At 48.5% G+C, this 23,279-nt stretch overlaps 10 protein-coding genes across 10 annotated transcripts; 7 read left to right on the top strand and 3 right to left on the bottom strand.

Annotated features, from left to right (window-relative positions):
* Positions 1–67: 67 nt before the first annotated feature.
* On the top strand, positions 68–1,581 carry LY89DRAFT_582257 (WD40 repeat-like protein; the record flags this gene model as incomplete). The annotated part of the gene is made up of 2 exons (XM_018209154.1): positions 68–900; positions 951–1,581. The coding sequence occupies 2 exons, from the start codon at positions 68–70 to the stop codon at positions 1,579–1,581; spliced, it is 1,464 nt and encodes a 487-aa protein (XP_018072916.1).
* A 550-nt stretch (positions 1,582–2,131) lies between these two features.
* On the top strand, positions 2,132–3,512 carry LY89DRAFT_642918 (NAD(P)-binding protein). The gene is made up of 2 exons (XM_018211774.1): positions 2,132–2,521; positions 2,575–3,512. Exons 1-2 carry the CDS (start codon positions 2,479–2,481, stop codon positions 3,282–3,284), a joined length of 753 nt encoding a protein of 250 aa, XP_018072915.1. The 5' UTR covers positions 2,132–2,478; the 3' UTR covers positions 3,285–3,512.
* A 1,124-nt stretch (positions 3,513–4,636) lies between these two features.
* LY89DRAFT_732116 (uncharacterized protein) lies at positions 4,637–6,637 on the top strand (the record flags this gene model as incomplete). The annotated part of the gene is made up of 1 exon (XM_018219649.1): positions 4,637–6,637. The coding sequence occupies one exon, from the start codon at positions 4,637–4,639 to the stop codon at positions 6,635–6,637; it is 2,001 nt and encodes a 666-aa protein (XP_018072914.1).
* Positions 6,638–9,141: 2,504 nt separating this feature from the next.
* LY89DRAFT_613518 (tyrosine tRNA ligase) lies at positions 9,142–10,703 on the bottom strand. Its single transcript, XM_018210665.1, has 2 exons — positions 9,667–10,703; positions 9,142–9,617 (listed from the first exon to the last, which is right to left on the bottom strand). The coding sequence occupies exons 1-2, from the start codon at positions 10,597–10,599 to the stop codon at positions 9,297–9,299; spliced, it is 1,254 nt and encodes a 417-aa protein (XP_018072913.1). The 5' UTR covers positions 10,600–10,703; the 3' UTR covers positions 9,142–9,296.
* Positions 10,704–10,884: 181 nt separating this feature from the next.
* On the top strand, positions 10,885–11,752 carry LY89DRAFT_683504 (uncharacterized protein). The gene is made up of 2 exons (XM_018214716.1): positions 10,885–11,220; positions 11,329–11,752. The coding sequence occupies exons 1-2, from the start codon at positions 10,980–10,982 to the stop codon at positions 11,451–11,453; spliced, it is 366 nt and encodes a 121-aa protein (XP_018072912.1). The 5' UTR covers positions 10,885–10,979; the 3' UTR covers positions 11,454–11,752.
* A 399-nt stretch (positions 11,753–12,151) lies between these two features.
* LY89DRAFT_582380 (bifunctional catalase/peroxidase) lies at positions 12,152–14,545 on the bottom strand (the record flags this gene model as incomplete). The annotated part of the gene is made up of 2 exons (XM_018209164.1): positions 12,152–14,085; positions 14,224–14,545. The coding sequence occupies 2 exons, from the start codon at positions 14,543–14,545 to the stop codon at positions 12,152–12,154; spliced, it is 2,256 nt and encodes a 751-aa protein (XP_018072911.1).
* A 617-nt stretch (positions 14,546–15,162) lies between these two features.
* Positions 15,163–17,818, bottom strand: LY89DRAFT_499062 (mitochondrial intermediate peptidase-like protein). The gene has a single exon (XM_018207950.1). It carries the CDS (start codon positions 17,628–17,630, stop codon positions 15,231–15,233), a length of 2,400 nt encoding a protein of 799 aa, XP_018072910.1. The 5' UTR covers positions 17,631–17,818; the 3' UTR covers positions 15,163–15,230.
* Positions 17,707–18,976, top strand: LY89DRAFT_499034 (mitochondrial protein-like protein). Its single transcript, XM_018207949.1, has 3 exons — positions 17,707–17,858; positions 17,906–17,989; positions 18,044–18,976. The coding sequence occupies exons 1-3, from the start codon at positions 17,832–17,834 to the stop codon at positions 18,659–18,661; spliced, it is 729 nt and encodes a 242-aa protein (XP_018072909.1). The 5' UTR covers positions 17,707–17,831; the 3' UTR covers positions 18,662–18,976.
* Positions 18,977–19,502: 526 nt separating this feature from the next.
* LY89DRAFT_683501 (uncharacterized protein) lies at positions 19,503–20,265 on the top strand. Its single transcript, XM_018214715.1, has 2 exons — positions 19,503–19,855; positions 19,910–20,265. Exons 1-2 carry the CDS (start codon positions 19,734–19,736, stop codon positions 20,154–20,156), a joined length of 369 nt encoding a protein of 122 aa, XP_018072908.1. The 5' UTR covers positions 19,503–19,733; the 3' UTR covers positions 20,157–20,265.
* Positions 20,266–21,208: 943 nt separating this feature from the next.
* LY89DRAFT_499004 (uncharacterized protein) lies at positions 21,209–22,148 on the top strand. The gene is made up of 4 exons (XM_018207948.1): positions 21,209–21,244; positions 21,362–21,722; positions 21,770–22,043; positions 22,094–22,148. The coding sequence occupies exons 2-3, from the start codon at positions 21,424–21,426 to the stop codon at positions 21,987–21,989; spliced, it is 519 nt and encodes a 172-aa protein (XP_018072907.1). The 5' UTR covers positions 21,209–21,244; positions 21,362–21,423; the 3' UTR covers positions 21,990–22,043; positions 22,094–22,148.
* The last annotated feature ends 1,131 nt before the right edge of the window (positions 22,149–23,279 follow it).

Here is a 23,279-nt window from a genome sequence, read left to right as displayed (position 1 = left end):
CGCGCGACGCGTCTACAAGAAATATATCTGCATCTCTTTGAAGATCTCCTCCAGCCAAATTGCCACAATGTCAGACTTCGACTCTCCAGCAGATACACCTCAGCCTTCGGGCCACCGTCGCTCTACGAAACGGAGCAGATACGATGACAGCGAAGCCTCAACTCCACGCGACAGCTCCCCTGACGAGCTTGCAGATCACCAGCCCTACCGTTCGAGACTGAGCACCCGCCGGGACTCAGGTCCTCGTCGCAGAGCTCACTCATCCGATGGCAGTGTCGATGAGTTAGATCACACATATCATGAACGAAATCGAGACCGAAACAGAGACCGATCATCAAGTTCATCCACTCGCGACTCGTCCCATTCCTCACCACGCCCTCCTTCACCTCCTACATACAGACCCTTGAAGCTCAATTACCAGCTGAAGTTCATACTGAAGGGCCACCGCAAAGGTGTTGCTCAAGTACGGTTCTCGCCCGATGGACGCTGGATTGCGAGCTGTTCGGCAGATGGGACAATCAAGATCTGGGATGCAGCAACTGGGAAGCACATGCGCACGTTGGAAGGACATCTGGCTGGTGTATCAACGATAGCATGGAGTCCCGACTCGAACACAATTGCTTCTGGATCGGACGACAAGACGATTAGATTGTGGCATAGAACGACTGGAAAGGCATACCCTGCAACCCTAGCTGGACACCACAATTACGTCTATTCACTTGCATTCTCGCCGAAGGGCAATATGCTAGTCAGTGGAAGCTATGATGAAGCTGTCTTCCTGTGGGATCTGCGAGCTAGGCGGTTGATGCGAAGCTTGCCCGCGCATTCGGATCCTGTCGGCGGGGTAGACTTCATTCGAGATGGCACACTGGTTTGCAGCTGTTCTACCGATGGACTAACGTATGTTCCATTACCCAGCGTTGAGTATATATGACTGACTTTTGCTGCAGTCGAGTGTGGGACACAGCGACAGGTCAATGCCTTCGTACCCTTGTGCACGAAGACAATGCACCCGTGACAACAGTTCGATTCTCTCCCAATGGACGATATATCCTTGCTTTCACACTAGATTCCTGCGTCCGTCTTTGGGATTATGTTTCGGGCACCGTCAAAAAGACATATCAAGGTCACGTCAATAAGAAATACTCTCTGGGTGGGGCATTCGGTGTTAGTGGGTCGGATGGCTTTATAGTCTCTGGTAGTGAAGATGGCGATATCGTGTTCTGGGATGTGCGGACAAAAGACGTGGTACAGCGAGCAGAGAAGGCTCACGAAGGAGTGGTCTGCTGGGTCGACACCTCACCCGGATCAGATGCTACAGTAGTGAGCGGTGGTTTAGATGGCACGGTTAAAATCTGGGTGAATATTCCTGAGGGTGGCGAAGTAGTCGATGGGATGAACGGAGTGAAGCTGGAACAGGATGGGGTTGACGCTGATATGGTGGATGTGAAGATCGAGGATCGAGATGGCTATGATGATACCCTAAGAGATGATGCAAGCATGGATGGTAGGCGAAGTCCTAACCGTGGCCGTGGTCGCAATGGCAATAGTCGAAGTCATGACAGGATGGACGAAGATTAGATGGCATAATCAAGGTGCTTTACAATTGCTATGGTGCGATGACCGTGGGCATGATCTTGTGACAGATTCAATTGCCATCGTTCCAATTTGAAGTGCAGGGCAACCTCGAGCGCAAACTTGAACGCAGTACATCCCCATTCATTCAAAGCCTGTAATGCCTCTTCAATTATTGTCCTGAGTCTAGTGAGTGTTTTCCAGTATCTGAGCGAGTGCTTAAGTGCCGATCAAAGTTCGTATTTCGTTCATACCGAATTCTGTTCATATCGTATGTCGTATATGCTTTATTTCGTGATCCTATCACAACCTGGCGTCTTTTGCTGGATTATTCTCAATCATCTATAGCTTTGAAGTGGCTGGAAAAAAAAGAAAAGGCTGCATTTCAAATCTTGTTTACTGATCGAGATGAGGACTTTGAGCTGCTGTTGCGGTGTTTTGCGGCCGGTGTCCGTGAAATGCCCGCCATGCCCCGCCATGCCCCGCCATGCCTCCGCCATTTGCATTAAAACCGCGTAGTGGGGCTACCAACAGAGTCTAATTACTTGGTAAGTCCCGAATTGCAATGCATATGTTTGGTGTAATTGAGTTGAGCTTGATGGTCCCTGATTACTAAAAATGATGTATCAATGTACGTACATCAGGGACGGCACGTTCAGCTAGGACGAACCAACATTGCCAACAACATCGTGGCAAAGCTTGACACAATATCTCTGTCTTAAGGAGAATTTGATTTTTTGGATTTTGCATCACCTCCGAATTCTAGATCAGGGTATATGAGTCGGTGTCGAGTATAAGAATTGCTTCATACCCTCACAGGAGAACTTGAATTCTGAAGATCAGAAAACCTACATATACAAAATCAAATATACTTGGAAATTTGAGAAGCAACATTTGTTCAACATGGCTCAAGCTACCACTGTTCTTATTACCGGTGCAAACAGAGGCAAGCAACTTAATCCAGTTATCGAACGACTATTTTGCTAACTTTATCATGAGGAATTGGCAAAGTTCTTCTCGAAACGTACCTCGCACGTCCAAACCACACCGTCATTGCCGCCGTTAGAGATCCTCAGCACTCTACCTCACAATCTCTCCCCTCCCTCTCGACTGCCTCCGGCACGAAGCTCGTCCTTGTCAAAATCGACAGCAACATCGACACCGATGCTCCCCTAGCCATCAAAACCCTAACCCAAGACCACAAAATCACCCGCCTAGACCTCGTCATCGCCAACGCCGGCCTATGTGACTGGTTCGGCCCAACGATCTCCCTCCCCGTCGAGCAACTCACCAAGACCTTCCAAGTAAACACCATCGCCCCCCTCCTCCTCTTCCAAGCCACCTACCCCCTCCTCCAAAAATCCAGCAACCCGAAATTCGTCTTCGTGTCCTCGTCCGTCGGCTCAGTGACCAATGCACACGTCAAACTCCCGTTCAATTGCGCGCAGTATGGCGCATCGAAGGCGGCGTTGAATTATTTGGCGAGGAAGTTGCATAGTGAGGTTCAGGATGTGACTATCTTTCCGGCGCATCCCGGGTGGTTGAATACGGAGATGGGGGTTGGGAGTGCGAAGCCGGTGGGGCTGGAGAGTGCGTTGACGGATGTTGAGGAGGGGGTTAAGGGGTTGGTGGGGCAGATTGATAAGGCGACGAGGGAGGAGACTAGTGGGGAATTTGTGATGTATGATGGGAGTGTGACGCCTTGGTAGGTGCTGGCTAGAGTAAAGGAATGGAGTACAGTACATGGAGCGTTGCTGAGGGTACTGTACTCCACATGTTGACTGAAGGAGGAGACGATGTTGGCATGGGTGTGTGTCGGTCTTTCGTAGAATACGTGCAGTGCTGAATGGACTTTTTTCTCGTGTCGACTAGCGTCGCTGCAACTGGATGTTCTCTGTGAATGTAGCTATTAGACGCAATGATTTAGAAGATAAGGCAAAGAATCTCAAGAAGTCGGTTATCAAAATTACCTAGATAGAGGTGAAATGCACACATAGATCTGTCAAAACGAACGAACTGAAGCAGCTTGCTTGAGTGGCTCTGAATCGTTTTCAACGATAGCGACTCGCTTAAAAAGGGGTGTGAAATTTGTGTTTACTAGCCGACTCCAGTGCTTGACTTCGTGTTCGAACATTCGACGAGAATCGTCAACTACTCCTTTAGAATCATTACTATCCATTTCGTAGCCCGCGCTCATTCAAAGCATCGGAGTTCGAACAACAAGAGAAACATATCGTCTTCCTCTTTGATCTTCAAGATAATGATGTCTGTTACATGCATGATAAAATTCGAGTTATTGTGACTATCGCCAGGATGTATATAAAAGAACTTCTTCCTCGGATCCTTTCCCTCTTACAATATTGTCGTTGTTAAAGTTTCACTCAATCTCACGACTCAGCGCAACCAGACTTGAATTCATCGACTCAACTCGTACTCCTTCCCAGAAGCTTAACCTTAGAAACTTTCTAAATTCGTCGCAAAACATCACAACATAAGCAACAAATATTAACAGAGATGCGACCATGGAACCACTTCGCCTACCCTTGCGCCTGCCGTAGACCACGTCCTGCCACCCATCCACTTCGGCCTTGTAGGAGGACAAATCCGAGCTCAAAAAATTCGGGGAGCCCCTCTCTTGATCAGTCCTCCGGGACAAGTTCCGTACCATTATCTGTTCCATCCCGGATTTGCACCAATGGGTCCGCCGGGAGCACCTTGGCTATGGCGTTAATGTGTATTGCACGAAGGGGATATCTAGTCAGTCCATGGCACATGGGAATTATGATGTCAGATCTAGAATAGATACACTCACAATGAAAGAAATAAAAGTTCGTTGACGTTCAAAAAGAAATGTAACCATGCCATGCCCCTGCACTAATGAGAAATTAAGCGAGGGCTGAGGGGGGTTGGGGGCGAAATGAGGCTGCAGATGTAAGCTTATATAATTGGCCGCTGCTGCCGGAGCCCGTCCCCAAGAATAGATAACACTCCTACCTCATCCTCGCCATCTCTCCCTCATCAACTACATGTCCTTTCTATTCTCAATTATCTTGCTTTGACCATGGGGTTCACATGTGGTCTCGCGCAGAGGTTTCTCCGCAAACGAGAACCACATAAATACGCGCCCTTAGACGAGGTTGCGCACGAGATCAGGCTCGTGACGCTACACCCAGCTCGACGGTTCAAAGACCCGGTTCGAATCAGTTTGAGCATTGCGCCGTTCACGTCGGGTCGAGTACCACAGTTCGAAGCTCTCTCTTATGCATGGGGCGCTCATGAACATACATCCACCATTTTCGTCGGCGAGAAGGGCTTCGAGACGCTTTCCGTGACCGAGAATCTGGGGATAGCCTTGCCTTATCTCCGATATAAGGATAAACCGAGAGTGTTGTGGATCGATGCTATTTGTGTCAATCAAAGAGATCCTGAAGAGAGGAGTAAGCAGGTTAAGCGGATGGCTGATATCTATTCGAGTGCAGCAAGAGTTATAGCTTGGCTAGGCCCGTCGTCGGAAACTACCGCTACGGCTATTGGATGTTTCAGGACTATTGCAGCGCATGTCGTTGCTCATTGGGCGAAATGGGAGATGCAACCCCTTTCAGCTGACGGATCGTGGGCCGATGCAAAAGTTCCACCGCCATTCTCCAGAGCTGCTTGTTTGGCTATGTTGGAATTCATTAGCCATGATTGGTTTGAACGTCTTTGGATATACCAGGAGATACGACTGGCGTCCCAGGACTCTATTTTGTTGTGCGGCCATCAAGTTGCTGAATGGTCGCACTTCCGAACAGCAATATTCTTTTTAGATCAGAAGAAGCATCTGCTCGATTGCCCGGAAGATGTATTCGGAGAGTTGAAAAACCGGATAGACATGACATGGAGGATTTGTCGCTATGGTGGCTACATACCACTAGAAGAACTACTTGAGCTCACCAACATGTCTAAATGTTCGGACCCGAGAGATCGAGTGTTTGCCTTGATATCGCTACTGGATGAGGATAGCCGAGAATGTGGGATCGAGGCGGATTATTCGAAGACTACTCAGGAAGTGTATAAGGACGTTGTGAAGAAGATTGTGACGGGTAATTTTGATCTAAGACTTCTCTCAAGCTACGAGATGGATGAATTCGAGGAGCAGACTCCGTCTTGGATTCCGGACTGGTCAGTACCAAAGATCACTCAGCTGTTACCTGAATTCTCAGCTGCAGGATGGAGCGAGTGCGTAGTTGATTTTGAAGAAGAGGATATCATGAAAGTGCAAGGAAAGATGGTGGACTCATTACTTTGGGTGGAAAAGTTTGAGCTTGGCAGTGGAGCCAGCGATATGAGAATCTACCGCGAGTTACTCAGGGTACTTTCGCGCCTTGGCTTGGAGAACTTGGAAACCTCCCACATCGGCGTACGCTCTCTGGCCAAGATCCTCTGCGCCAACAACTTCCCGGAGCGTTTCATTCCCGGGATAGCCAATTTACGGAGTATAAGACACGTCGAGAGAGAGCTTGCTTTAGTTCTCAACGAGCCACCGGAAGCGTGGGAAGAAAGATCTCTTGAGCTGTGGGGCGAGCTCCTGAATTTCTGCAAAGGTCGATCGATGTTCAAAACTAAGAATGGTTATGTGGGCCTTGCGCCTAGAGCAACTCGTGTTGGCGATCTTGTCACGGTCCTACTTGGATCTCCGACCCCTACGATTCTCCGACCGGCTCCTGATCGCGGCTTCAGATTTATAGGAGAAGCTTATTGTGGCGGGCTCATGCATGGTGAAGCGTTCGTAGGCCCTTTACCAACTCCTTTTGAGGCTATTTTGGCGTGGCATGAAGAGGATACTTGTTACCGTGATGGGTTTCTGAACACTGAGACTGGAGCCTTTCAGATAGCAGACCCGAGAATGGGTAACATCCCTTTGCCGCCCGGCTGGAAAATCAGAGAGCATAGGAAGAAAGACTGGCGGCAATTGTTCTTCAATGAGACTACTCAGGAGGATAATGGGCATTTTGATCCGAGGCTTACACCAAAATCATTGAAGGAACGTGGGGTGGATATACAGACATTCGACCTTGTTTGACAGATGAACAAGGACTGGGAGAATATGAGACTGAATTGAGTATGATTTGTGCTCGAGCCAAGCGGGGTCATGGAGCATGAAGTTTCCACGAGTCGACGACCATGAAGCAAGGGAGCGAGAGAGAGAGAGCGACCTTTTTGTGGAGCCGACATGCAACACTCTCGCATCTGCTCGAACACCGCATGTAAGTTCGATAGCCTTTCGATATTATGGCAATTCCTGACCGCGACAGCTCACAACGGAATCCGAGGTGGAGTTGGGAAGAAGCCCCAAGCTATCTCGTGTGAGCGTGCCTTAGTCCCAGAAAGCACGCCTCTCTGGCCGAGAAGAAAATCAAAAGTCTGATGAACAGTCATCTGAAAACTTACAACTGTCAGATTGCCACGAAATTCATATGTTGCCTCACATGTTCCGAATATTGCTGTGAGTATCTTGAAGTACTGAAGCTATTTCTGAGTCTGGGAGTTCCATTCCTTAAGGAAATGTTAGGTAAGTCATTGTTTAGAAAGAGTCTTTGACAACGGGTAACCATAAGCTAACATCCAAAAGAATGAGTTGAAGATAAAAAGCTTGACAGCAAGACGTATACTCTCAACCACAGGTGCTTTTTCCGATCATAAAGCTGCATCAAATCAGCTCATTGTTGAAATAGTGGGGTAGCTGGGTTTGACGGCGAGTTTTAGATGTTGAAAGACAAAGCAAGGACCTACATTGAAATCCCCCTGATCATGCCTTACTTTCGTGCGACTCAGTTATTCTACTTTAGTCTAAAGCAGAGAAAACTTATGCCCTTTTGGAACACTCAATTGCCAACAGACTTTAAATCCTTGGACAATTTTTGTATATGCACTCTCTGAATCAAGTCGGTACAGCATGCCTCCAAATCCCAGGCAAGATAACATACGATCAGAGTCGTACACTATATTCACTAAACCCTAGCGGCCTCAAACGGGAGAACAATTCATCCACTACATCGGAGTGAGTCACGTCTCGAAAATTTTATTCAACCACCAGGTATGAATATCTCGTCGCCCTCGTCCCCGTCGTCCGTCACACCACCATGAAGCACAACAAGGATGTAGGTTCTGGAGCCAAGGGAGAAGGCCGGGGGCTCTCTTGAGAGAATCCTTGTAGAGATTCGTATGTAAAGAGATTTTGGTTCTATTACTTGCTGTTGGTAAACGGATTTTTAGCAGTGATATCGTGGGAAAGTTGACAATGAGTCTGGAGTTGACAATATATTAACTTGTCTCTGTGTCTCTGTCCGTCATATCCAGGACATTTCAAGCACTGTGTGGATTTGTGAAGTCCTCCTTTTGGATGTTTATATGAAAACACGGACATTGAAAAGCAACAAAGATTTCATGAGGCAGAGACAAAAAGGTTGACAATAAACCCCATATTGACAACAAGAACCTGCTCCTGTACATGACTAACCTCCTTCAAACAATATCTAAAGAAATAACAAATGATTCGACGGCACTCCCCCATCGAATCAAGATGCATCACCGGGCTCACCTTCCCTTCCCCAGCTCTGCTCTGGGATGTCGAGCCATCTGTTGTTCTTGTGTGCGAGGTTGAGGGGTGGGAGGCCGTGGGTATTTATCGTCCTGGACACATGACAGACTCTATTTCGATTCCTGTAGGTGAAGATTCGGAGGTGGAGTGAATGCCATGGCAAGCCAATATCTGTGATGTGAAGTGGAGGAATCGGGTTTTGGAGATTATTCACTATTCACAATCGCAGTCTCGCGGGGTATATATACGAACCCTTTGCCGCGTGCGAGCAAGAACGCGGAATGCATTATAGCGTAAGAATCTCCCTAACTAGTGACCGGGCGTTGTCTGCGTGTAAAATGTCCAGGGCCGCCTGGGGCGAGATTCCATAGGCATGAAGATTAATGCAGGTGGCGTGGAACTATTAGGTGATGGTAGATGAATAAAAAGTTGACAGTAAAAGATGTATTGACAACCATACTACTCTGGCGTTGATGATGTTGTACAGTGGCAAAACACAACCCAAAATAACCCGACTTGTCCTCCTGATAGGTGCTCTTAGCCATCTTCACATTAAGGTCAAGGCGCTCTGTCGTCATCAACTCGATTCGGAATGTGTCATCTCCTTCTTCAGGATGTTGAAAAAGGAAGAGGGAATGGGAGTATATATAGGCGGAAAAATTGGCCGCCGGTCGGCCGATCGACGGTGAACGCGGCCTTGTTTCCCAAAGAAGTGCAGAGCCGGGTGGCGCGGGGCGGTGAATATGCATATAGGCCACTGAAGGTCTGGAATTCGAAATCCTAGAGTGAACTTTTAAGAGGCACGAGCTAAGTGTGAATTGGTTACGGCTATTAAAAGAGAGCCCGGTTCACCAGTTTGTATTACTATTTCGAGTTGGGAAAATCCGAGACTAGGTAGGTAGAGTGAGATGTGAAGTGCTCGAATTCGTGTAATTTTTAGATTCAGAGCCTGCGTGCTGTCTTTTGGATAGATTATGGATGCACTTGCTTCGAGAAGGAGATATTTTCATCTTGAGAAGACAACCAAATCTTGTACCCGCCAACAGAAAGATGTTCAAAAATGGGCAGTACAAAACGGTAAATAAGAATGAGAAGATACACAACAAGCGAAAAGCAGATTCATGGGTATTTTGCCTCTATTCTATGACTCTGGTTCAGACACCTTTAACTTTTGCAATGTCTCTTCGGTACTTGGCCCAACAGTAACTTTTTCCGCATCCTCTCCCTCCACATGTCCATCAGGTTGTGCAACAACATTTTTCCGTGCAGCAGCAGCCGCAGCTCGCTTCGCTGGATCTCCCTTGTCCTTGACTTTCTTGACCTTGACAGCTGCCTTTTCTGGTGGGTAGGCTTGTAATGAGATGGCTTGCCAGTCGGGTGATGCTTCGTACTCGGCTACAATGGGTTTGAGGAGTTCGTTCAGATGGTGTGTGAGGGCGGATTTGAGGAGTTGGGGTGTTAGCTGTGGGTTGTTAGTGGATGAGTCACGCGAGCAGTCTCTGGGAACTTACAATGTCTGCTGCGTAGTCTTCCTTGAGCTTCTGGATGGAAGTGTAGAGAAGAGGTTCCTCGTCTCTTCGTTCGACCTTGAAGATGGGTTCGTGGTCAACTTTCAACGCAATGGCTCTGAATATAACATGCTCGACGAATGCGATGACTCCGTTACCCTCAACCTCTTTTGGTGGACACTTCGCCTTCTTCAGCTTCTTCTCCACAGCTGCTGGGTCGTCCAGAAGATCAATCTTCGAGTCTGGATCACTGGCGCTCATCTTTGCAGCCTCTCCCAATCCTGGGACCATTGAGTTCATCAAATGTGCCCGAACACTGTAGCCAATCTTTGGGAGATTCTCCATTGCGAATGCGAAGATTTTCCTCTGATCTACTCCTCCAAACTGTGCGTCGACATCGAGGTATTGCTCATCCAGGGCTTGCATCAAAGGGTAGATTAAGCCTCCGAGTGTTGGATCCGCCGATTGCTTCACAACCTCAGCTCCCGCCTTCTTGGCGACCTCAACTCTTGTGATTCCCTCCAACTTGAACCGATCCATGGTATAATCCTTGTTCAATTGGTAAGAGCTGCCCAGCACGAATTCCAGCCGCGCTATATCCACACCAACAGCCTTCAGCAGCGCCTTTATAACCCGTTCGTAGTATTTCGCACGGAACTCGACGAGGTCAATGGGGGCTTTCATGTTGTCCAGGTAGCCGTGAATGTCCGCAAGCAGAATCTTGACGTGACAACCCGCCGCGAGCAGCTCTGCAACCTTCATCATTGGCACGAAGTAACCGCAGTGAGGCCGCCCGGTAGTGGCAGATCCCCAATATACCTTGAGAGGGCGTTTCTCTTTGAGGATGACATTGTCAATGATCTCAGGATTGAGGACTTCGGCGAGGTTGGCTTTGATCAGGGCGATCGAGTCCTCGGGACTCAATTTCGAAGCCATGATTTGTTGTGGTTGTGGGAAGGGGAAGAAAGTTGAGTCACAGAAATTTGGCTTCAATTTGGCTTCAATTTCGAAGGCATGTTTTGTTGTGGTTGTTGTGGTTGTGGAAAGGAGGAGGAAGTTGAGTCACAGAAATTTGGCTTCAATTTTGGAGGGGTAGGAGGGTCACGTGACTCTGTTCTCCTATTCAAAATCGCAAACTCTCCACTGACACGCAGCTCAATGATACTACCTCTTCCTTCTTTCGACCTCAAACAAATGCTGTAATATTCCTCTGTAAAGTGAATCTTTCGGCGTATTGCAAGTTGCTCTATATTCATAATCACTATTTAACTCGTCCCATGGCATCCCTTCAGCCTTGTCAAATGCCAAGGGGCTCGATGAGGCTCTTGTGCACAACCTCACTTAACCAAACCCTCTTCCTCTTCCTCTTCTCTCTCCTCCTCTCTCCCTCCTTTCTCTTCCAACAGCCATCCCATCCATCTACCCCATCACCCATCACCCATTTCCTCTTCCTCTTCTTCGTCCACCTCGCGCACAAAACACTCCGCAATTGCCAAAAAGCCGAGACCAAAGATCTTGAGATATCAGAAATCAGATACCTCCACAGCGTTGTCCGAACTAGCCATGTTAGCGAAATACGATGAACTCAAGCTTCGGCGTTGTTAAGAAGATCAACCACCTTATCTGGATTTTGGTCCATTGGCCGTTGTTCGAGGAAACTTTTACCTAGATACCTAATTATCAACTATTTCTATACTCCCAGCTCGATACCAAGCAATCAAAACTCGCAATCGGCATTTGCAAATATAAAAAGTGAGGTCAAAACACAATCCGGCCCTGTGCGGAGGTAGTTTTACGGTGACCCGTCACTGAGAAAGGTGGAGGGTAGAAAATTGTCTGTTTTTCTTGAGATGTACATATGTTGTGGTGTACGTATCAACAGGATATAAATATCGAACGTCGGGTAGTATATCATCTCCTTTCATCTCATCGATATATCTACCTCTAGCCCTGCCACTGCCAGAAGGAAATCCAGATTCCAAGTATACCGTCTCAAGGCAAGCCCCTCAAGGGTACACCATGGAGACTGGTTAGGTAGCTCGGTGGCTAGGTAAGGAGAAGTAACGATACGTGTAGATATTTCGGGCCGTGGAGCTAGCTACCCATTGAGCTACCCGTTCCGTACTTGTAATAGGACGGTGTGAGCGGGTATCGGAGGCTGCCGAGCCGCTTGGTAAGGGGCGACTTTGGTTGGTGTGGGCCGGAGGAGGGGGGAGGGAAGAGGGAGATATAACAACAGCGTGAAGCGAAAGAAGATTGTTTATGGGATATAGGGATGTCTAGTGAGTTCAATCGATCGTATTATACTCAAGGATGTTATGTTCTTTCAGTAGCATGTATCTACACCACCTCACAAACAAGAACGCATATCTTCCACTAGCATTTGATGAGTAGTGATCGAATTCAAATTCTCGCAATGACTTCTTCACATCTACCATAGCTACCTAATCACAATCTTTCTTCCCTTCCCTCCCTCATATGCATCCACCTAAAGCCTAGCTCGTCCCTGCGCACCCGCACCCTTAACATCAAACCGATCCAGATTCATAACCTTATCCCACGCCGCGACAAAGTCCCTAACGAACTTCTCGTGCGCATCCGAGCTACCATAAACCTCCGAAATAGCCCTCAACTCAGCATGCGATCCGAATACCAGATCGTTGCGCGAGCCGACCCACTTCTTCTCGCCCGTCTTGCGGGACACGCCCTCGAATGTCTCTGGTCCGGTAGCCTTCCACTCCGTAGACATGTCGAGCAGGTTGACGAAGAAGTCGTTTGTCAGCTTACCCGGTGTCTTGGTGAAGACTCCGATGTTGGAGGAATCGTAATTCAAGTTCAAGGTGCGGAGACCGCCGATCAGAACGGTGAGCTCGGGAGCGGTGAGGGTGAGGAGGTGGGCGCGATCAATGAGGAATTGCTCTGTCTTGGCGCGGTTGGTGCCCTTTCCGTAGTTGCGGAATCCGTCGACTTGCGGCTCGAGGTGGGAGAAGGATTCTACGTCTGTTTGTTCTTGGGTGGCGTCTGAGCGGCCGGGTGTGAAGGGGACGGATACTCCCGAGGCCTTTTCAAGAGCGGCGACACCGGCGAGGACAATGAGGTCTGCAAGTGAAACCTTCTTGTTACCAGAGGAGAAGTTGCTTTGGACCTTCTCGAGGGCACCGAGGACTTCCTTCAATTGGGCTGGGTTGTTGATCTTCCAGTCCTTTTGGGGTGCAAGACGAATACGTGCTCCGTTAGCACCACCTCGCTTGTCACTTCCGCGGAAAGTAGAAGCAGAAGCCCAGGCGGTAGAGAGGAGCTTGGTGCCGTCGATGCCGGTAGCCAAGATCTCCTTCTTGAGAGCAGCAATATCCTTCTCGTCAATGACAGGGTGGCTAGGTGCTGGAATGGGATCTTCCCAGATTAACTCCTCAGATGGGATTTCTGGACCGAGCCAGCGGGCTCGTGGACCCATATCACGGTGCAAAAGCTTGAACCAAGCACGTGTGAAAGCGTCCGCAAGCTGTTGTGGGTTCTCAGCGAAGCGACGGGAGATCTTCTCATATTCGGGATCGAAGCGAAGAGCAAGATCAGATGTCAACATGGTTGGCAAGTGCTTCTTGTTGGAATCATAGGCATCGGGAATGAAAGCCTCTGCATTCTTAGCAACCCATTGGTTGGCACCAGCGGGACTCTTGGTCAACTCCCAGTCATACTTGAAGAGGTACTCGAGGTAGTTGTTGCTCCACTTTGTAGGAGTCTTGGTCCAGATGACTTCGAGACCACTGGTAATGGTATCGGGACCTTTTCCAGACTTGTAGGCGTTCTTCCAACCAAATCCTTGCTCAGCGATATCGGCAGCTGCTGGTTCCTTTCCAACATTCTCTGATGGACCGGCACCGTGTGTCTTACCGAAAGAGTGGCCACCAGCAATCAATGCGACGGTTTCCTCATCATTCATCGCCATGCGGCCGAATGTGGTTCGGATATCTCTAGCCGAAGCCACGGGATCGGGAATTCCATCGGGTCCTTCGGGGTTAACGTAAATCAGACCCATGTGAACAGCTCCCAATGGCTTCTCCAAATCACGAGAATGGATGTCGCTGTGACCCTTCTTGCTTTCATCACCATCTACGACACCGTGTCCCTCGGGTCCTGGGTTACCATCCGAGTAACGGACGTCATTGCCAAGCCATGTTGTCTCACCTCCCCAGTACACGGACTCATCAGCCTCCCAAGTATCAGGACGACCACCAGCAAAGCCGAAGGTTGGCAAGCCCATAGACTCAATTGCTACATTGCCAGTGAGGAGGAGCAGATCAGCCCAGGAGATCTTGTTGCCGTACTTTCGCTTAACGGGCCAAAGTAGGCGGCGGGCCTTGTCGAGACTGACATTATCGGGCCAGCTGTTGAGAGGAGCGAATCGTTGTTGACCCTCTGAAGCTCCAGTTAGCATAAAATTCTATGAATAACGAAAAGCAACCTCATGTGCCACAAGCATGCATCGGGGATAAGTCCGCAACGGACCCCACCACAGCGGAAATCACAATCAATAACCAAGAGAATCGAACTCACCTCCACCACCACCACGACCATCAAACACACGATAAGTTCCCGCACTATGCCACGCCATACGAATAAACAGACCACCATAATGGCCGAAGTCCGCAGGCCACCACTCCTGGGAATCGGTCATCAGGGCATGGAGATCCTTCTTCAGGCCCTCATAGTCGAGGGTCTTGAAGGCGGCCGCATAATCGAAGTCCTTGTTTAGAGGGTTCGTGACGCTGGTGTGTTGACGGAGGATGTTCAGCTTCAGGGCGTTGGGCCACCAGTCTCTGTTGCGGGTGCCACCTCCGCCGACGTTGGAGAAGCGGACGGGACATTCTCCTGCGTCTCCCATGGTTGCGGTGTTGGTTGATTGATTGATTGAGTGAAGTTGATTCGTGTATGTTCTTCTTGTTGTTGCTTGTTGTTGCAGTGCCTGCACTGGAGATGTGAAGGAGAAAAGAAGACGAAGTCGAACAAAGGTGGAGGTGGAGGAGGAAGAAGAACAAAATACCTGTGGCGAGCGAGACAATTAAGAAGTGGGAGGTCACACCAGAACCAGCTACCCCGCTCGTTTTACATGTACCAGGGTGTGGAAGCAGGCGATTGCCCCACCACGCAACGCGCTCAGGTCCGAGCAGCGCAGCAAGAGAGAGCAACAGCCAAAGGTAATTGCCGACGCGCAATTGGATTGGCAGAGTGCGGACATTATTAGTCAGCCCAACAATCTCGATCCCTCTCCAACGTCTGGCCGTCCAAGAAATTGTCATCTTTCTCCCCCACTTCACTCCCGATGGTGCAATTGATGGAGTGAAGGAGCAATTAGAAGTATGGACAGCGATATTACTAGGAGTGGGATGGAAGGCATCTTCGGACATTGTTCGGAATCAAAAATGCATTATTACATCGAAGATTCTCGACCATCACATCCAAGACCTGACAAGATCGCTAGAGGGGCCGAGATCGATCTGATTTGTTATACAATACATGTGATTGATCATGTAGTCTATGATCTATCAAGGTAGCTGTACATCTAATTCCTACAGCTTTCCCGAACTGGCTTCTCGTCGGCCTTCAATGCCCCAACTTCCTACCAATCCCATGGCTTTCTCTCCACCATGTTCCAGCCTCTCATCTTTCAACACCCGGGAGAGACATGTCCACGGATCACGTGAGCCGCCAAATTGTAACACTTCTCCTTTGAAAAGCTCTCCGTTTTCTCGTGTGACGGATCCGCCCTGGTTCCCGGATCGGAATACTTCTTGCCACACTTGCTTCGCTAGAACCCGATCAAAGAGGTAGCTATAGTATGTTCCTCCATAACCAAACAAATGTCCAAAGAAGCCCTGCCAACTCGTTCCTGGTGGGTCAGATGGCAAGATACCATGGTTCCGTTGTAGTTCATGGTAAACTTGTGTAGTATCGAAGTCTGTGTCCAAAGGAAGAGAGGAGTGATAAGCTTGATCCAGCATCGAGAGAATAATCTGATTCTCCGCATCGGCCCCCTCGAACTTCTTATCCAGTACCAACTTTTCCGCTACCATCTTGTACGGCAATGGCTGGTCCGTCTCATAATGCGTCGCAAACAAAGCCAGAACTGAAGGATCAGCAGCAAAGTGCTCCATAAGTACAGAAGGCAATTCTGCAAAATCGGTAGCACAGCGAGTACCAGAGACGTTTTGGAAATTCGTCCGTCCCAAAATAGAGTGGATAGCATGTCCCATCTCGTGGAAGAGAGTGACCACTTCGCTGAAGCTGAGGAGAGATGGTTTGAGTGAGCCTGGAGTGGTGGCAAAGTCGCAAATCAGAGCGATGGTCGGGAGTTGCATGACACCGCTAGATGTAGATGGAGAGATAGCCATGCCATCGTTGGCAGCTTCTTCTGCAGAGGTGAAAAGTGAGTTGGGTGTTGTAGCTGCCTCTTCAATCTCCTCGTTTCGAATGAGGCGTGAACAGCGCAGAGTGAAGTGTGCAGGATTGGGCGACTTCCCTGGTCGAGAAAAGAGGTCGCAGTATAGGACTGCAACATGTCCCTCTATTTCGGAGACCACATCAAGACGACGAACATCAGGGTTCCAGGTCTCACCTGGGAGAGTTTCATGAGGTACGAATCTGATGCCATAGAGGCGAGAAAATAGTCGAGATAGACCTTGCATCACTCTTCCCAAAGAGAAATACGATGACAGAAAATCGGCATTTCGAGTCCTTGACTGAGCAGATGCAAGTATGCGTGACATATAATACTCTTTGTCCCAAGGCTGAAGACTCGGATCGGACGTGTGCATATGCATTGCCTTAGCTTTCAGCAGATGCTCCAATTCGGACTTGACGAACGAACTATTGTCTTTTGACAATTCTCGAAGGAATCCGTTCACAGATTCGGGCGACTTAGCCATTTTGTCCTCCAAATTCATATGTGCATAGCTATCGAACCTCGATAACCTGGCTAGCTGGGCTCTCTTCTGTAAGAGGCTCTGTAGCCTAGATAATGTGGCTTTGGAAGCTGTCCGACTAGCCATGAAGATGTCCTCTCTGACTGATGCATCTTCGACAGACCTCAAGGCAGCGCTTGCGGGCCCTCCAATGGTAGGTAAAGCCACTTTGCCCCATTGTGTCAACTGCCGAACAAGCATTGGATCCATGCCTTTCATCCTACTGCTTGGAAAGCTCAAGTATTCCTTCTCTGGAGACATGTAATCCACGAACTCTGTTCCAACCTCACTTATCTCCTGTGACAGAGACACAAATCGTTCCCGGTCGCCTCGAGGTAGATCAATAGCTGACTTCGCGAAATCCTTCTTTAGTATGTGCGCCACCATTTTCTCTTCCTCGTCCCATACCCCTGACTCGGAGCATTGCTCTATCGCAATGTCCAGCTGCTTAGCCAAGCCAGTTGTGGTGTTCAAGACGTTCATGTACTCAAACATAATCCCATATGCCTGCGTTGCCGCTTGCTGGATTCGAGGATCTGGATGCGTAGCTCGTACGAAATCTGAGAGATCTATAACTCGACATAGCAAATCACTCAGCCTATCCAGATCTCTGACCACATATCTGTATTGTTCTGGACTCGAAGCCTCGAGCACCCTCTCCACTATCCTCTTTGCCCTTTCTAGAGTGGTATTCGCGAATTCCTCGAAGCCTTTCGATTCAGTAAGGTATCGATTTTGGAAAAGTCCGGCATTTCGTCCTGATTTCGAGGATTGGGAGTATTCTTTCCAGAATCCTGGAGAGTCGAAGATCTGCCGTAGTTTTCGATCGTCATGTTGCACTCCAGGAGGCGCCGTATCAACATGTCGTTGTCGGAAAGAAGCTGTGAAGCCTAGATTGTCTGGTACTTTCGGCGCGGCTTGCGCATGATTACCTCGAATCTGCCGCGGAAGTTGGCGTTGAAGGCATCGTGAGCATACCCATGGTCGAGAAATCGATTTCTTAAACATTCCTTCTATCCATGAATACCTGTTCTAACGTTGCTTGTCGGTCTGAATCAAGAGGAAATCCTTGGTCGTCGAGAAAATTTATGCAGAGCCGCTTATGCAAGCTTGCATAAATACACGCGACATTCTTCAAGCAAGCTTGTTCGGCTTAAATTCAACATCTTCAATCCGCAATTGAACGTCCTGCGTATCGCCAATTGAGCTATGGCTGCGAGAATGTTCCTGCGGCAGGTATGTGTAGTCTAATCCTCCATTGAATATCTGCTGATATCCTCCAGCGCGCTGCGCCCGTAGCTACTGGTGCCCTCATCGCAGGTATAGCTCTTTTCCCCAAGACCTCTCTCCAAGCAGAAGCTCCCGACGTACGTCCCCACCACCCTATGTACACCCATAAACTCCCATTGACCTTCCCACAGTCAAGAAAACCCATCTACGATGACTTTGAGAGCACGCCAACCCCTCCTACCCCAACCCTCCCATCCTCCGAACCAACCCGCACACCCACAAAATCAACATCACCAACACCCACCGACCGTCTCGCCGTCCAGATCGGCAAGACAAGACTCTTCTTACAGGCTCACGTCGCAGCCGCCGAGGAAAAAGTAAACCAATTCATGGACTCCGCTCTCCACCTGGAAGAAAGCTTCACGAGCACAATCGCCTCTTTAGCACCATCCCCTCAATCGGGCGAAAAACTGATGCCAGGCTCCCTGTACGTGCTCGTCGCGGCCATGACAGGTAGCATTGTATCCCGCAACCGGAATATATTCCTGCGGGCGACGGTGCCGGTTGCGGTTGGGATTGGGGCCGGGTGGGTCGTGTTGCCGGTCACGATGCGGAATGTTTCTGATTTGATTTGGAAATATGAGCAGAGGTTTCCGGCGGTGGCGGATGGGCATGTTAGGGCGAGGGAGGGGGTGGAGAGGGCGTGGAGGATGGCGAGGATTCATACGCAGCAGGTGGTTAATGTTGTGGATGAGAAGGTTGGTGCTGCGAGGGGTGGGGTGGAGGATTGGGTTAAGAAGGGGAAATAAAGTAGAGTTTGGGGTGGGAGTGTACAACAAATAGAGTTCCGTTTGCATTGCGTCCCTAGTTGGGAGTCGACTTGGGCTTGACATGCGGATTGATTGTTTTATTACCACTAAAGCGACCATTGGGTATGGGTCTGTTTGTTCCCTATTTCTCTCTTGCTTCGCTGAGAGTTATGATCTGTTCTTGCGAGAAGCAAAACCAGCTCGTAACTGTCCGGCCTCACTCACAACTGTCCCTTCCAGTCTAGTGATTTTCCTTGAAAAGATCAGCTGGTATGGAACTTGGATCTTCATCACGGTCGAACCAGATTCGGGATAATCCTGTTCTATAAGCGGAAGGAGACATGTCGGTATTTCTTGCTTCTGTCGTGTTTGTCGTTACGTTCGGGTTAGAGTTCTGATTCCCATCTCAAGCAGTTCCTTTGCCATAGGGTAAAAACTTTCTTGAAGCATGTGTAGACTCTTGATCATGTTTCGGCATCATTGCTATAGAGCTGGTTCTGGCATTCACCTGTTCGGCGGTCGCAAAATACCTTCCTGGACTGAAACCATTAGCTGAGTAAGACTGGGGGAAACACGAGATTGTTGAAATTTTATGAGAGCCTATACAAGCTTTCGCTCCTACTAGTTTCATGTCTCGCGTTCAGCCGCATCTGACACTTTTAGCTCCAACTTCGTTTGAATACGAGAAGTGGCAACGACTGGGAACATCAACTATTCCTCAAAATAACTTTTTGCGGAGTAAGCAAGTAAGCCAGCTATTATTTGCATGCACATACCCCACGATTGCAATCCTTCGCTAATCTTGTAAAAGAAATTGTGCGAAAAGCTATTACCAATATACTCTAAAATTGCAATCCTTCCATACTCTTGTCGAAGACATTGTGCGACGAACTATTACTAGCACGCAATACGCTGCAATCCCTCCTTAAGCTTGTAGAAGCCATTGTGCGAAAAGTATCACTACTGTACTCGACAATTGCAATCCTTCCCTAGTCTTGTCAAAGACATTGTGCGATGAGTTATTACTAGCATAGAGCTGTTGACTTCCTTCAGCTACCTATAAAGGTGTCCTATGTCCTCATCTGCTGAACACAAAACATCTCATTCTCTATTCACCAAAGCACCAGTACCTCCACAAGCATTTGTCAATCACAAACCAAGTATCTTCTTCATTTCCACGAGTTTATCTACATTGCATGCCTGCCCGTTCTAGATTCCGCTGTTTATCTCGCTAACAAGCCCTTCCAGCTCACTCAACCAAGTCACCATGCGTTACTTCCTCGCCCTCGCTCTCGCCATGGCCACCGCGGTCATCGCCGCTCCCGCCCCGCAATCAGGGCGCGAGATCAACAAACGCCAGGATATAGACTGGGCGTGGTGTGTCCTGAGCACGGCGAACTGGGACACTTGCTGCGCCGAATATCCAGATCAGTGCGAGGGCAGCCCATTCCCGATTTGCATTGAGGATGATAATGGGGATGAGATCTGTCCGTAGGCCTCAGGATCTTTGATATTTTGCTAGAGGTTTGGTGCCGAAGAAGCTTCCTCTAGTTGTTTTGTCTTGGAATTCTGTTGTATGTTGCTTATTGGAGAGAAATACAAACGTTTTGAAAAGTCGGGAGAGCGTGTAATTGACGTTGCTTGCGTGAGATAATTTCTTTTCGCTATCTTACTCTAGTGAGAAATACTGCATAGCACCAGAGACTGAAATTGCTCTGTGACAAAGTACACCTCCGGGAAAAGTTTACTCTATGGGCAGGCTAGAGTGATACCCGTTGAGAAAAAGCCTCCAGATTTGCTAAGACTATGGATCCCTTCCGATTTCTCACGATAGCTAATATTATTCATCTTCTCTTGTCAAGGCCATGAATGGAAAGAGAACTTTTGGAACGGCATGAAGTCATGCAAGCCGTGTCAGCGGCCACCAATCACTTCCCTAGGACGTCGAATCTGGTTTGAATGCCCTGAATTCCAAGACCTTACATCGTCGTCGGGCGTTCTCAGCTCTCGCTTGACGTCGTCTTTGCATCGTTTCCAGCATCTCTTATTGGTGACCTCCGAACAAGGCGCAATTTGTCCCACACCCAATATCTCAAACGGCTCACAAGATTCAAGCATTATTATTGGAGGCCTCCGAACAACAAGCTTAATCAGCCACGAACTCTTTGGCGTGCCATGGGCTATAAGTCAGCGACTCTCGCCCACTCTTTTCGCTCCATCAACACACTCACCGAACCACAACACACCTCAGGAGAAACATCATCCCGCCGCTTGCGCGGCAATTCTGCGCCCGAATAGGCGCACTCTCATAGTTTGCGGGTGTTGGCCGCTTTCACTGGGCGGCGCACCTGCGCACTCGTCACCAAATCCTCAACTCGTTTTGTCTCGATTGTTACCTAACATCGGACAATCCACCAACCTTGGATCCTCGATCTACCCTCCTTCATAACCCCCGTTATGAATTAAATACACCCTCTCTGAACGACGTTTCCGAGGACATTGTTAATGTCTTTTGGGGAGAAGCTGCCGTTGAACGTAACGATGCTAGCACTAATTCTTTTCACCGCGACCGCATTGAATTGGGTAAGCAGCAAACTTTTTCGTTATCTATGTCGATGTCGTCATATTACATTCTTGGGGACTGCTTTGTCTTCTTTCGGTCTTATCATCTGTGGAAACCTTGGCACTAATTCAGCGTAGTCTCCGATGCAAGCCAAAACGCAACAGACGGAGGTGCAGGCACCTTAGTGCCCCCAAATGACATGTCTACACGGTTGTCGAACGCCTTGATTACCGAATCATCGGACTCTGTGAACTCTAGTCCTTCACTGGATACGGAGAGCAGAGATCCTACTCCTATGTCGTCTATCTCCCCAGACGCTATGAACTTGGACATCGTGGATGCGCCAATACCAAATCAAATTCCAGGTCTGATGGTAATATCTCGACAGCATAGTGGTTCAACGCCAAGTATGCATACTGTCGAGCCATTAGCCTTACCTGATGATAAATTTATGTGCCCACGATGTCCAAGAGAATTCAAGTCGTTAGCAAGAGCTAGGTATGCGACGACTCCACTCTGCGAGCCACATACTCACAACCGAGCAGGCAACATATCCGAACATTCCGCCACCGCCATTCCTGCACTGTTCCTGGTTGCAGGTGGAGCTTCGAGGCTCCCAAAGATCTTGAACGTCACTTACCCACCCACGACGCTGGATCTCGAGAAGTGCTGACCTGCCCGGTTGCAGGTTGCCGCTCGAGACGTCCTGGGACATTTAGTCGTCATGATCTACTAGAACGGCATATGCGGAATTTCCACCCATGATATCCTTAATACAGATTGGAAATAGGATACAAGTTCTGTGTTATAAGATATTACGTAAGTCCTTAAATGCCATATTGCTCAAGTCAGCTACTAACATTTGCAAGGTCATCGTTGGTCTGTTTCAAGACGGCCACGTATGTTATTGAGAGGAATTTATAGTTTACGGAACTCTACCTTTCCGCGGTCGCCTCTATCAGTTCAAATGGATTGATTCCGGGGACGGGAGGGTTCTGGGCGATAAACTTCCTCTCGCTCCTTTGTTGAGCAAATGGGGCAACCCATCAATCATACGTTGGCGAGATTACCTAGATATCTCGCCCCCCGCCATATACATTGGCCATATACGTTTTCAATCAAAAGATTGAAGTCTATTAGAACAATTGATACTGCATGCTATCTTTTCAATTCTTTGCTTCCATCACTGTGAACAAAAGGTCTGTCTTTGTGAATCTCCACCTTATTCTCCCCGATAAAGCCATATGTCGCACAGTAAACCAATGGGCAAAATGCGCACAAGACCATTACTCGAAAAGCCCACCTTTTGTAGAAATCATTGCCCTGGCACTTTCCAAGAACGATATACACGCAAGATACCAAGTCAATGCAAATAGAAAACTATCTCGAGACACCGCTCATCACATGGTCTACCCCGTATTTCAGAGACGCCACTACTGTCTCTCAACATCGACAATGAGTTGAACTAATGCAACTTCGTGATTGTGCACTGCTAGAAGATCTACATTGGCGTGAGATATTCCTCTGACTCATTCATCATTATAGCGTATTGATCACGTCCAACATCAAGACCTCTGTTTCAAGCTAGGATATCGCCCACCTCGTCCTAGCATCTCAAACATAACACTCAAAATCAGCTTCAATATCTGAAAGTGCTCACGACCATGGTCTCCACACCCCTCTATTCCAACCAAGCGCCTAACCACATTCCACCTATTGCTGGACCCAGCTCATGCATTGATTTAAAGGAAGTTGAGAATAAGGAGATGGCACTGCCGTAAGTTTGTGGATTGGTTGATCAGTGAAGATAGTGGTAGGAAAGTTGTGAGGACATTTGAGAGCATGGGTTGAGTTGTATTCTCCTTCTTTAAATGATCGGGCGAACCTCTAAACTTATCTATTCAAATGTAGCGCATATTTCTTGAGTGGAGGAGAAGTCATCGTCATGTGTTCTCAAAGAACTGCCGGAAAGTAACAGAATCGGTGATTTAGTTTCAACAGCTTCGACATGATATTCAAGCTATAGAATACAGGAGCAATGATAGGTAGAATCAG

This window comes from Mollisia scopiformis, assembly GCF_001500285.1.
Source record: "Mollisia scopiformis unplaced genomic scaffold LY89scaffold_9, whole genome shotgun sequence".
NCBI lineage: Eukaryota > Fungi > Ascomycota > Leotiomycetes > Helotiales > Mollisiaceae > Mollisia > Mollisia scopiformis.
The sequence above is the reverse complement of the archived record's forward strand: the minus strand, read 5'-3'. Positions and strand labels throughout refer to the sequence as shown.

Bases quoted from the DNA above. Each gene is read 5' to 3' on its own strand.
- LY89DRAFT_683501 (XM_018214715.1), top strand. From the start codon at position 19,734: ATGTCCTCATCTGCTGAACACAAAACATCTCATTCTCTATTCACCAAA. The intron at 19,856-19,909 runs GCATGCCTGCCC...AAGCCCTTCCAG, and splicing joins TCCACGAGTTTATCTACATT to CTCACTCAACCAAGTCACCA.
- LY89DRAFT_613518 (XM_018210665.1), bottom strand. From the start codon at position 10,599: ATGGCTTCGAAATTGAGTCCCGAGGACTCGATCGCCCTGATCAAAGCC. The intron at 9,618-9,666 runs GTAAGTTCCCAG...AACAACCCACAG, and splicing joins AAGACTACGCAGCAGACATT to CTAACACCCCAACTCCTCAA.
- LY89DRAFT_499062 (XM_018207950.1), bottom strand. From the start codon at position 17,630: ATGTTTAAGAAATCGATTTCTCGACCATGGGTATGCTCACGATGCCTT.
- LY89DRAFT_499004 (XM_018207948.1), top strand. From the start codon at position 21,424: ATGTCTACACGGTTGTCGAACGCCTTGATTACCGAATCATCGGACTCT. The intron at 21,723-21,769 runs GTATGCGACGAC...ACAACCGAGCAG, and splicing joins AAGTCGTTAGCAAGAGCTAG to GCAACATATCCGAACATTCC.
- LY89DRAFT_499034 (XM_018207949.1), top strand. From the start codon at position 17,832: ATGGCTGCGAGAATGTTCCTGCGGCAG. The intron at 17,859-17,905 runs GTATGTGTAGTC...GATATCCTCCAG, and splicing joins CGAGAATGTTCCTGCGGCAG to CGCGCTGCGCCCGTAGCTAC. The intron at 17,990-18,043 runs GTACGTCCCCAC...ACCTTCCCACAG, and splicing joins TCCAAGCAGAAGCTCCCGAC to TCAAGAAAACCCATCTACGA.
- LY89DRAFT_683504 (XM_018214716.1), top strand. From the start codon at position 10,980: ATGAGGCTCTTGTGCACAACCTCACTTAACCAAACCCTCTTCCTCTTC. The intron at 11,221-11,328 runs CTAGCCATGTTA...GGAAACTTTTAC, and splicing joins CCTCCACAGCGTTGTCCGAA to CTAGATACCTAATTATCAAC.
- LY89DRAFT_642918 (XM_018211774.1), top strand. From the start codon at position 2,479: ATGGCTCAAGCTACCACTGTTCTTATTACCGGTGCAAACAGAG. The intron at 2,522-2,574 runs GCAAGCAACTTA...CTTTATCATGAG, and splicing joins TATTACCGGTGCAAACAGAG to GAATTGGCAAAGTTCTTCTC.